Here is a 12296-nt window from a genome sequence, read left to right on the forward strand (position 1 = left end):
ATCAGCAATAGCAGTAGTAGTAGCAGCAATAGTAGTATTACTAGTAGCAGCAATAGTAGTATTAATAGTAGCAGCAATAGTAGTATTAGTAGTAGCAGCAGCAATAGTATTAGTAGTAGCAGCAATAGCTGTAGTAGTAGCAGCATTATTAGTAGCAATAGTAGTAGCAGTAGCAATAGTAGTATTCATAGCAGTTGCAATAGCAGTATTAGCAGTAGCAGCAATATTAGTATTAGTAATAGCAGCAACAGTAGTATTAGTAGTAGCAGCATTAGTAGTATTAATAGCAGTAGCAATAGTACTATTAGTAGTAGCAGTAATAGTAGTATTATTAGTAGCAGCAATAATATGAGTAGCAGTAGTAGTAGTATTAGCAGTAGCAATAGTAGTATTAGCAGCTGATGCAATAGTAGTATTAGCAGTAGTAATAATAGTAGTATTAGTAGTAGCATCAATAGTAGTTATAGTAGTAGCAGCAATAGTATGAGTAGCAGTAGTAGTAGTATTAGTAGCAGTAGCAATAGTAGTATTAGCAGTAAATGCAATAGTAGTATTAGCAGTAGTAAAAATAGTATTAGTAGTAGCATCAATAGTAGCATTAGTAGTAGCAGCAATAGTAGTATTAGTTGTAGTAGCAATAGTAGCATTATTAGCAGTAACAATAGTAGTATTATTAGTAGCATCAATAGTAGTATTAGTAGTAGCAGGAACAGCAATAGTAGTAGCATTACTGGTAGTAGCAGGAATAGCAGTAGCAGTAACAGTACTAGGGGTATTAGTAGCAGCAATAGTAGTATTAGTAGTAACAGTAGTATTAGTAATAGCAACAGTGTATTAGTAGTAGCAATATAAGTAGTAGTAGTAGTAGTAACATTAATAGTAGTAGTGATAGTAGTATTATTATTAGCAGCATGAGGAGGAGTGCATAATCATGTACTCATGTTGACATACAGGTTTTCCGCAGCCTCCAGGTCCTTGAAGACACTGTTGGTGCTGGTATGTGACTTGTTAAAGGTCCTGATCTTAGGGTACTCTCCCTTGCCTTTATATGCCTCTAACATTTTCTGGTTGTATGCTAGCTCAGCATCTCTTCTGTATTGGACCCTGCAACATGTAAGAATATATGTCTAACTGAAAGTAACAGACAGCAACATGTAAGGATATGTGTCAAGATTTGAAATGTGAAGAAAAATTATATAGCTTTTTGCCCATTCAATTCATAAAGGGATAAGCATTTCTAACTCCTGTAAAAATACAAAATTCAGGAAAAATACAGAATATTTAATTTCAGGTAATCAGTTTGGACTAGAGATGATTTCTTTCATAGATGTGGATAAAGATCTTTTCCAATATGTTGCCACAAAAACAGTGTGTGGGATTTTAGTAGAATAAATATAGTTATATAAAATCTAACATGTCTCAAACTTATCCACCAGTAACCTTAGCTGAACTACCTATGGTGTACTATAAACTGAAAATTTTAATTTTGGGAATTAAGCTTCACAGAAAAATAAATAATTATGTATCTTGTGTACAAAAAATCTTTTTGGATTATGGTGTCTAAAATTTGCAGCCATACATTGTGCACTGAACAATAACATTACAATGTTGTTAATAAATCAAAGCTTTTGGATTGGATAAAAAAAAAATCCTGCTGCTTCTGTAGTGAATAAATGTTTACTGCATGTTCATAATTACCAGTCATACAATATGAACAGTCCTTCAAGCCATCCTATCCATAACAGTTGATAGTTTGCAGTCCATGAATACTTTGTATTATTACAGGATCAATGACAGTGATTAATAAACTCTACTTAATACTAAAGCCAGTAAATGAATCATCAGTACCAAAGATTTGGTGTCCTTATGAAGACAGAAAGAAACATCTAGTCACGATACTATAGACACTGTTGAGTCATTTTACCATATGTACTGACATATATACTATCATATATACTGAGACTACCAAAGCATTCAGATTAAATAAAATGGCAGACTGTTTCCTTATATTTTTACTTTAACATTTCACAAAATTAAACAAATTTTGGCCAAAATTTTATTTCAGCAGATAAGAAATACTGAGGGAATTTTGTTTAGAGAACTCAATCTGATGTTACTAAATGACTAAAATTTCTCCACTGCTAAAAAATCATAACCATGTATATGGTATCTACTTTTTATTAAAGTAAATCTCATAAACTAGAACATAGAAACATGAAGAAAGAAAAAAGGATAGTGAATACATCATCAAACATTCATACACAATTCTCGCAGATCCTTTTCTTCTGCAACAGATAATGGCTACCATTAAGGGATAGCCAGATGTATACTTAACATACATCCAATTTTCAGTCCTATGGGGCAAATTAGCAATAAGGAAATCCCAACAACGGCCTGATTTTTGTGTTTAACTGATAAGAGTAAAGCGCCATGACATCCTAGAATATGTCAACATCTGGGATGAATTCATTTTACATGGGTATTATAAAAAACAATACCAAAACTGAATATTGTCCATACCTTAATGTCAGATGGTCACACACTCCGGAATAATTATCTCTGACATCGTTTCAAACCTGCAGCATATAGCCATGATGCATGACTTGTTACCAAATCTGGTCAGATGGAACAGCTCATCATGGTCAAATTATTCATTTAACTCAAAGATAATTTCAATCTTGTACTACCATCGGCTTAATCAATATACCTCAGACACCTGGCATCACAGCACATGGTTTAAGCTGATGTTACAATAAGAATGAGTTAATGTGTGAAAACTTAAAAGTACAAGGAAAACTTGCATGCAACACAAAAATGAACTGAACAAACAAATGACTTCAATAAATATGAGAAACTCAAAAGATTGTAATAAAAGTGGGAATATTTTTACTTAAATAGGCCTGGGCTGCAAGAAAAAGAAGAGAAGATTGATTATATCATATGAACCAAAAACAACAACAAATAGAACTGGAGAGTAGCTAGTTCTGACACTATCATAAATGCATAGAAACTGGCTGTTATTGCCAAAAAGAAGTCCATAGAATCAGTTATCAATAATCATATTTGAACCAACAAGACACAAATCGCAGGTTATCTTTATGCTAACCCTTCTATGTATCTATCCTCTAAACTGTAGTTTTTATATTTTATTCCTATTAATACATATACACATGCAAGCACAGTGACAGCAGACAAGATTTTATTTCATCGACAAAAGCTATTAATTTTGCACATAGAAACTAAATTTCTGATTTTGGTTTCTTAAGTAAACAGTGTGGTATTGATAGGCTGTATTATTATTATTTCAGGGCTAATCAATTCATGGTCTGACTGAAGTGTTGGTTTGTATTATTATTGTTTCAGGGCTATTCAATTCATGGTCTGATTGAAGTGTTGGTTTGTATTATTATTGTTTCTGGGCTATTCAATTCATATTCTGATTGAAGTGTTGGTTTGTATTATTATTGTTTCTGGGCTATTCAATTCATATTCTGATTGAAGTGTTGGTTTGTATTATTATTGTTTCTGGGCTATTCAATTCATATTCTGATTGAAGTGTTGGCTCGTATTATTATTGTTTCTGGGCTATTCAATTCATGGTCTGATTGAAGTGTTGGTTTGTATTATTATTGTTTCTGGGCTATTCAATTCATGGTCTGATTGAAGTCCATGGGTTGTATTATTATTATTTCAGGGCTGTTCAATTCATGGTCTGATTGAAGTGTTGGGTTGTATTATTAATTTATCGGGACTATTCAATTCATGGTCTGATTGAATTATATTTCAGGGCTATTCAATTCATGGTCTGACTGAAGTGTTGGTTTGTATTATTATTGTTTCTGGGCTATTCAATTCATGGTCTGACTGAAGTGTTGGTTTGTATTATTATTGTTTCTGGGCTATTCAATTCATGGTCTGATTGAAGTGCATCAGTTGTATTATTATTATTTCAGGGCTTTTCAATTCATGGTCTGATTGAAGTGTTGGTTTGTATTATTATTGTTTCTGGGCTATTCAATTCATATTCTGATTGAAGTGTTGGTTTGTATTATTATGGTTTCAGGGCTATTCAATTCATGGTCTGATTGAAGTGCATGGGTTGTATTATTATTATTTCAGGGCTATTCAATTCATGGTCTGATTGCAGTGTTGGTTTGTATTATTATTGTTTCTGGGCTATTCAATTCAAGGTCTGATTGAAGTGTTGGTTTGTATTATTATTGTTTCTGGGCTATTCAATTCATGGTCTGATTGAAGTGTTGGTTTGTATTATTATTGTTTCTGGGCTATTCAATTCATGGTCTGATTGAAGTGCATGGGTTGTATTATTATTATTTCAGGGCTATTCAATTCATAGTCTGATTGAAGTGTTGGTTTGTATTATTATTGTTTCTGGTCTATTCAATTCATGGTCTGATTGAAGTGTTGGGTTGTATTATTAATTTATCAGGACTATTCAATTCATGGTCTGATTGAAGTGTTGGTTTGTATTATTATTATTGTTTCTGGGCTATTCAATTCATGGTCTGATTGAAGTGTTGAGTTGCATTATTATTGTTTCTGGGCTATTCAATTCATGGTCTGATTGAAGTGTTGGGTTGTATTATTAATTTATCAGGACTATTCAATTCATGGTATGATTTAATTATATTTCAGGGCTATTCAATTCATGGTCTGACTGAAGTGCACAGGTTGTATTATTAATTTTTTCAGGGCTATTCAATTCATGGTTTGATTGAAGTGCATGGATTGTATTATTATTTTTTCAGGGCTATTCAATTCATGGTTTGATTGAAGTGTTCAATTGTATTTTTTTCCAGGACTATTCAATTCATGGTCTGATTGAAGTGCATGAGTTGTATTATCATTTTTTCAGGGCTATTCAATTCATGGTTTTACTGAAGCAGTCATATGTATTATTATTTTTTCAGGGCTATTCAATTCATGGTCTGATTGAAGTGTTGGGTTGTATTATTATGGTTTCAGGGCTATTCAATTCATGGTCTGATTGAAGTGCATGGGTTGTATTATTATTTTTTCAGGGCTATTCAATTCATGGTTTGATCAATTGTATTTTGTTTCTCAGGGCTATTCAATACATGGTCAATTGAAGTACATGTATTCTCAGCTTTGTCTCAATAATTGTATGTATTAACATTTGTTGACTTGCCAGTTAATTTTCCATGCTTATTCAATCATGTTGAGTCCAGTTTGTATCTTAACTGACTTTATATTTTTGAAATAAGTGGTAACCCTGACAATCATTCTAATCTTCTAATCTGTGTTACAAAATTCCTTTTATTCTAAGAAGATAGTCCAGAAATATTTCAATCTGACAAAACTTAAACCAGACATGTGCAACTTCCTCCAGGGTGCTGGTCAAATGCCTGCTTTTAAAAGCCACATCCTATGATGTAAAAAAGCCATTAAAACCAGGTCACATGCTAGATCCAGCCTGTGAGCTGTAGGTTGCACATGCCTGACCTAAACTATTAATGTAAATTATGTTTTCAATAAATTGGTGCAAATCAGCAAGACAATTAACACATTTTCTCCAATGAATGGTGCCATTAAACAACACATACTATACCAGTCTTTTGCTAATGGCTCAATCATGAATTGTTATCACACAATATGTTGAATTTATCAATTATATACTAAAACATTATAATTTACAGCAAGTATTTTTTATTGTTAGCTGCTCAGTTATCAGCTTAGAACAATCTTTGCTTCTGATGCTGATGCATTTTAATACTGAAACAACTTTTGTTATGTTGTTATACAGAGGTATAATTTTACATTTTGCAACTTAAAGCCTGCTAATTAAAATGAATAAAGTTGGTTCAAGAATCAGCAGGAGGTGGTTGTTTCAGGTGAAGGATATCAAAGAACAAGCAGTAAAATAGTGTTTAAGATAATCAAGCTCTGTCAGACTTTCAAAGTAAAGGGAGGCTACTCACTGATTTGCAGCAATTTCTAACTTCACTTGCTCAAGGGACTCCAGGAAGAATCTTTCCAGCTCTGTCCTCTGATCCAGAATGTTTTTAGCAAGCCTCTTCACTTTGTTCATTTCTTTGGTTTTTAGTTCAATCACTCTCTGTAATTTAACAATCTCAATCTTGGCAGCCTCACTTTCTATTCTGGCTGTTTCCATAATGGACTTTTTTTCTGTGTTAAATTCCCTAGACATGTGACTGAGTGATTTTTCTAACACCTCCACTTTCTCCTGAAGCTGAAAAGTAAATATAAGTTTGAATGAACTCATAACTTTCCAAATTTAAAAAAAAAATATGCAGACAATACAGAGTTATCAAATGGAATGGAAAATGGTGCTGTGGTATTTGTTTATTTTTCATCAATTGTGTACCGCTCCAGTGGCCTAGTGGTCAGAGCATCCGCCTCGGATGTGGGAGGTTGTGGGTTCGATCCCCAGATAAGTCATACCAAAGACTTATAAAAAATGGTACTAAAAGCTGCCTTGCTTGGCACTCAGCATTAAGAGGTTAGTATTAGGACTGGTCGGCCTGGTCTCAGGATAATGTGATTGGGTGGGACATGATGCCCATCACTATAAACTGCCACACTGCAAACATCGTAGCGATATGACTGAAAACTTGTTAAAGCTACGTTAAAAATCCAAATCACACACACACTCACTCATCAACTGTAAAATTACTTCTTACAACTTGGTCCCTAAGTATAAACACCTAAGTATATCACAGTTTATTATCTAGCATAGTTATGGTAATATATCCAATTATACTGGTTCAATTATAGTGTTTCCATATAATTTACTTTATTAAAAGGTGACTATATAACTGTATCACTGTACTCTTTTATGTCTCTCCCTGAGCAGCATTATAGTGAAAGAGATCACTGTACTCTGTATAATGTACCTCATTATAAGGTGACTATGCCCATATCATAGCACTATGATATCATATATACTATCACAGTCTCCCCTGAACAGCATTATAGTGAGAGATATCACTGTATTTTATATAATGTACCTTATTATATGCCTATATCATAATACTCTGTTATGCCTCCTTCGAACATCATTATAGTAAGGGAGATTACTGTAATCCGTATAATATACCTTATAATAGGGTGATAATATGTCTATATCATAGTATTATGTTCCATCTCCCCTGAACAGCTTTATAGTGAGAGAGATCACTGTACTCTGCATAATTAACCTCATTATAAAGTGACCATAAGTGACCATGGTTATTTCATAGAACTCTGTTATGTCTCCCCTCAAGAGAATTATAGTGAGAGAGATCTTTGTGCAGCCTAATCTTGGTTGCTTAGATGTAAGCTTTATGTAGTTTTGGAAGTGGACCAAATAAGAGTGCACAGAGGAAATGCAACCTTGCTTGCCAATATGAATGCTTGAACAAGGGAGTAAACTCAGGATTGTAGAGTTGCAAGCTATATTCCTCAATTATGGCAGTTTTGTGTTTAAACTTATTTTCAAATCCTAGAAGACAGAAAATCCGATATCTGTTGTTTATTATAAACATTTAATTGAGTCATTTATAAGTAATTGCATTTAAAAGTATGACTCTCAAACAAATTTCTTGTCCTTGATATTTATACAGAAATGATGTATTACTATAATAAAGTATTCATTAACATGGAGATATTTTAGTGAAGGGAATTTGTGACAGATTATGAAAAAGTGGTCTTGTGGAGACTGAAGGGATTGAAATGACTAATACTCAACCAACAATCAATGTGGTCACTGACAGCATATGAGGATTATGTGAAACAAATGGTGACAATTATTGTAAAGAATTAAGATAACAGAGTGCATTCAGATGCAGAAGCTCAATCACAGTGTAATTTCTAACTTTTACATTACATAAGCCACAATGAGAAAACAATATATCAGATCCATATCTTTAGTCAATATTATCAACAATAAACTGCAGCTTTTTAATGGTACATGGGCCACACTGGCCCCATTAAATGCAATTCTCATCACATATCATAACTTTGCCATGTTCAATTAGATATGTGCTACTCTTATTTCTCCATCATCAATCTATTAACCAAAGGCTAACTGAAAATATGTTTATTTAAGCCAGTTTAAATTTCTCTACCCTATGAAAGGAAAAGACCTATTTTTCAAATATACTTCATCATCTTCTTCTTCTTCTCTCTCTTATTTTACCCTGACAATTGTCTAAATAAAATGACTAAAGCCTATTTTTTTTCTTTTAAAAGGATTTGTGGTAATTTGAGGACCTGTAAAATGCTTTGAAAACATTTCGAATTAGTGTTAATGGCTACTCAGAAAGCTCTTCTAATACAGCCTGGTTTGACTGCCAACTCAGAAAGTTCTAATAGGGCCTGGTTTGACTGCCAACTCAGAAAGTTCTAATAGGGCTTGGTTTGAATGCTAACTCAGAAAGTTCTTCTAATACAGCCTGGTGTGATGGCAACTCAGAAAGTTCTAATATGGCCTGGTTTGACTGCCAACTAAGAAAGATCTTTTACTATGGCCTAGTTTGACAGCCAACCCAAAAGAGCCCAGACTGATGTAATATAATCAGTGGATCTTTATTTTTGGTATCTTTCTACATCATATTCCACTATTTGTTCTTATTAATAACATCACTAAAGTACATGTTCTAGGAAAAAACAATATCCCTTTTTCTGGTTTTGTCAGTTATGCTGCATGCAATCTATACACATGTATGATAGTGGCTGGTCAGCTTATTCAAGTATGATGTCACATAAAAGTCGATAAAAGACTTATTTTAACAGACTTTCAGCATGATGACAGATTAGTTATCTCCAGCCCATCTCAATACATGAAAGATGATGAATGATGGCAACACCCAGGTGTTGATCAACCTTATTTTTTTCTAGATAACTTTTAAATCTTTTTGGTCATGTGCAATCATTGTCCTTCAAATTCTGCAGTATTACATTCAAGTTTAACTTGCAAGTTCAAATAAAACGCACATGTTTCTGAATTTTTTCTTTCCTTTTGATTAATACTTTTTTTAAAAATCAGAATCAAATATTTTAGTACAGTGTTTATTGGTTCAAAATGACATGGAGTGTACTAAGTCATCTCTGCCATGTGCTATCAATGACGCATTTAAACTAGCTACATTGACGAATTAACATTTGGCTAAGATAGTTTTATAAGTGTAACTGTACTGTAACTCCAACTTCAATGAAGTAGGATTTTATGAGTACTGCATGTCAATTTAACTTATATTAAAAATCTGTCATAAATTTATTATTTTTTTTGTCATCCCAAGACATAACATCCAACCATATTATAATCCGTTATACAACTATTTGTCTAGACCAGTGAAGATTATAATTCTCATGTACCCAATGAGAGTTGCCATCACTGCCCAAACCCCACTGACACACAAATGTGAATGTTAGTCAAAATTTCACTGCCATGCAATCTCACTACCCTCATATTCTGTGATTGATGCTACAGACCCTGCTGATCATGAATTATCAAAGGAATGTAAGGAAACATTTCATTTTTAATTTTTTTTATTATTAAGTTCATATTTTATTTTCCTACATGATGGCATATGAATTTAGGTATATAAAAAATGGGTTTATGGATGATTGCCAAGAACTGGGACAAAGAATGCTAGGACTTAAAATAAGTTGGGTAAATCACTTCGGTAACCCTTAATTTTCTTATCATTAAATCTTCTAAACTGTACCTCTTTAATGAGTTTCTTTTGGGTTTTGACCTGCACCACTTTCTCCTCTATCATCTGTTGATTGAGTTCCTTGTCACCCTGAAGTTGTTCATTCTCCTCCTCAAGTCGTTCTCTCAACTTCTTCAGCACCTCCCCTTCCTTCATGTGGTAATTTAATGCCTCTGATAGCCGTACATTCTCCTTGTACACAGATTTTGTTGTCTCATCCAAGTTACTGGAAAAACAAAGATTAATGTACAGATCCTTATGTATCCAAGAATCTATCAATACATCCTGACAGATCCTTGTTTATCCAAGAATCTATCCGTAGACCCTGACAGATCCTAGCTTATCCAAGAATCTATCAGTAAACCCCAACATATCCTTGCTTATCCAAGAATTTATTGGTAAACCCTGGCAGATCATTGCTTATCTAAGAATCTATCAGTAAACCCTGACAGATACTTGCATATTCAAGAATCTATCAGTAAACCCTGATATATCCTTGCTTACCCAAGAATATATCAGTAGATCCTGACAAATCCTTGCTTATCCAAGAACCTGACTACTTGAAGACCCAGATTATAAATATTACTTCATTAACTTGAATCAATTAACCTTGACTTACATGCATGCAGCTATTTGTGAAAAATCATACTTCCATGATAGCAATAGCTTTCAAATGTTGCTGATAAGTTTAAGAAGATAAAAGTAGATGATGCTGCTCTTAACCAGTGACTACTGAATTCTTATTTCTTCTTGATTATTTACTGTATTTCTGTAGCTAAAAAGACAAAATGTACTTTGATTATTTTTTGTACTAGGGTCTCGTGTGGTTGAGTGGTCAAAAGCACTTGCTTTTACAGATCACAGCCATCTCACCTCTGTCTGTGTGGGTACATTGTCTCCAGCTCAGCCAATGAAAGCTTGCAAATAGCTTCCAATTGGTCAGTGGTTCTCACTGGGGTTTTCCCAGGTTCTTCCTCCACCAGTTATGCTAAACATCATGTATAGCTTTTCTTGCATTGAGAAATGCCATTAAACCCATAACAATAACAACTTATAGTATTTCTGTAGCTGTAGAGACAAAAAATATATGTTGATCATTTATAGTATTTCTGTAGCTGTAGAGACAAAAAAATATATGTTGATTATTTATAGTATTTCTGTAGCTGTAGAGACAAAATGTACCTTGACTATTTATAGCATTTCTGTAGCTACTGTGTATGTGATTTAGATTTTTAAAGTAGCTTTAACAATTTTTCAGTCATATCACTATGATGTCTGCAGTGTGGCAGTTTATAGTGGTGTTTAGCACCGGGGCATCATGTTGCAGACATTTAGCATCATTGAAACTGTATTGAAAACTCATTTTGTATTCTGAGGTTAATTTCTGTAAAACCATTTATATTTTTCATATTGCTATTTTGTGTAATAATTCATTTGCTTTTATAGTGTTTGTGAGACATTTTCATGTGCTTACATTGTCTGTATGCAAACTATTATAATGCCCATATATGTTAAATTGATGTTGTAAAGCACTTTGAGCTTTTCTGAAAGATTCAGTGCTCCATTAAGTCTATTTTATTATTACATGTATTTTTATTATTATTTTTATTATTATTATTATTATTATTATTATAAGACAGTCACTGTGATATACAGCATATATAGGAGGCATTCAAGCAGGGACATAAGGTACTGTGATAAACAGAGGGCTGTTCCTGGACTGGGGGTTGGGGCAGGGTGTAGAATGCACTTGATTTAATTATATCTTGATGGTGGGGGTAATTAAGAGTGATCATATTGATCATTTCAATTGACTGGGTGGCAGGATCTATGGAAAAATGCCTTCCAACCCCTCCACATAATTTTTTCTGGAACAATCTTGACCTTTTCTTTGAGAAGAAAGATTTCACACAATATATATTATTACTACAAGTTATTTATCTTTAAACCTAACAACACTGAAAACCAAAAATCAGTCTATACTGTATTTGAATGTGCTGTAAAACTTACGATATGGCCTCAGTATGAGCTCTTTCAGCAAGTTCAGCTATTTTCTGATTGGCCTCTTGTTGTAGTCTCATCTAAAAATGGAATCAATAATTCAGGTAATTATATTAAAATTTAAGAGTCATTGCTGTATACATCTATATTGTGTTTAAATTTATCCATGAATGTAGGTTTTACTTTAAGCTAATAGTTATTTGTAAACCACATGTTTAGATAGTTAACTTTTGTCCACATTTTTAAGTTATAAATAACTTGTTTACTGATATCTGATTTCAAGGACTAGCCTTTTTACAAAAACTTAGAATGTTCTAGAAGAGAACTTTTGACCCACATCCTGGTTTATTTTCTTAAGTTCTTATACAAGGATCAAGTAAACAAAATTATTAATTCCTATCTTAAGTTCAGTCCATGGAAATTTACTGCTGTATACAGATATAATTTGACAAGATTCATTTATTGAAATTAATCATTGGAATTACTAAGCGCTCGCTGACTATTTGGACTAAAACACTAATTTGGATTATTATGAATTCATTCAAATAAAATCTGGATTATATTGTTGTTATACATCAAAACTGTTGGTACATCAAC

The 12296-nt window shown here is 33.1% G+C and overlaps 1 protein-coding gene across 1 annotated transcript in view; it reads right to left on the bottom strand.

The window, feature by feature from the left end:
- LOC149804525 (basal body-orientation factor 1-like) overlaps positions 1 to 12296 on the bottom strand; it is a 43758-nt gene that overhangs the window by 17605 nt on the left and 13857 nt on the right. The window contains exons 6-9 of the mRNA XM_089941090.1: positions 11709 to 11779; positions 9711 to 9924; positions 5961 to 6232; positions 952 to 1104 (exon numbers count right to left, since the gene is read on the bottom strand). Of these exons, the coding sequence (XP_089797216.1) occupies positions 952 to 1104; positions 5961 to 6232; positions 9711 to 9924; positions 11709 to 11779 (710 nt within the window). The remainder of the gene's footprint in view (positions 1 to 951; positions 1105 to 5960; positions 6233 to 9710; positions 9925 to 11708; positions 11780 to 12296) is intronic.

Source organism: Sinohyriopsis cumingii, chromosome 2 (genome assembly GCF_028554795.1).
Source record: "Sinohyriopsis cumingii isolate HCF-2022 chromosome 2, ASM2855479v2, whole genome shotgun sequence".
Lineage (NCBI taxonomy): Eukaryota > Metazoa > Mollusca > Bivalvia > Unionida > Unionidae > Sinohyriopsis > Sinohyriopsis cumingii.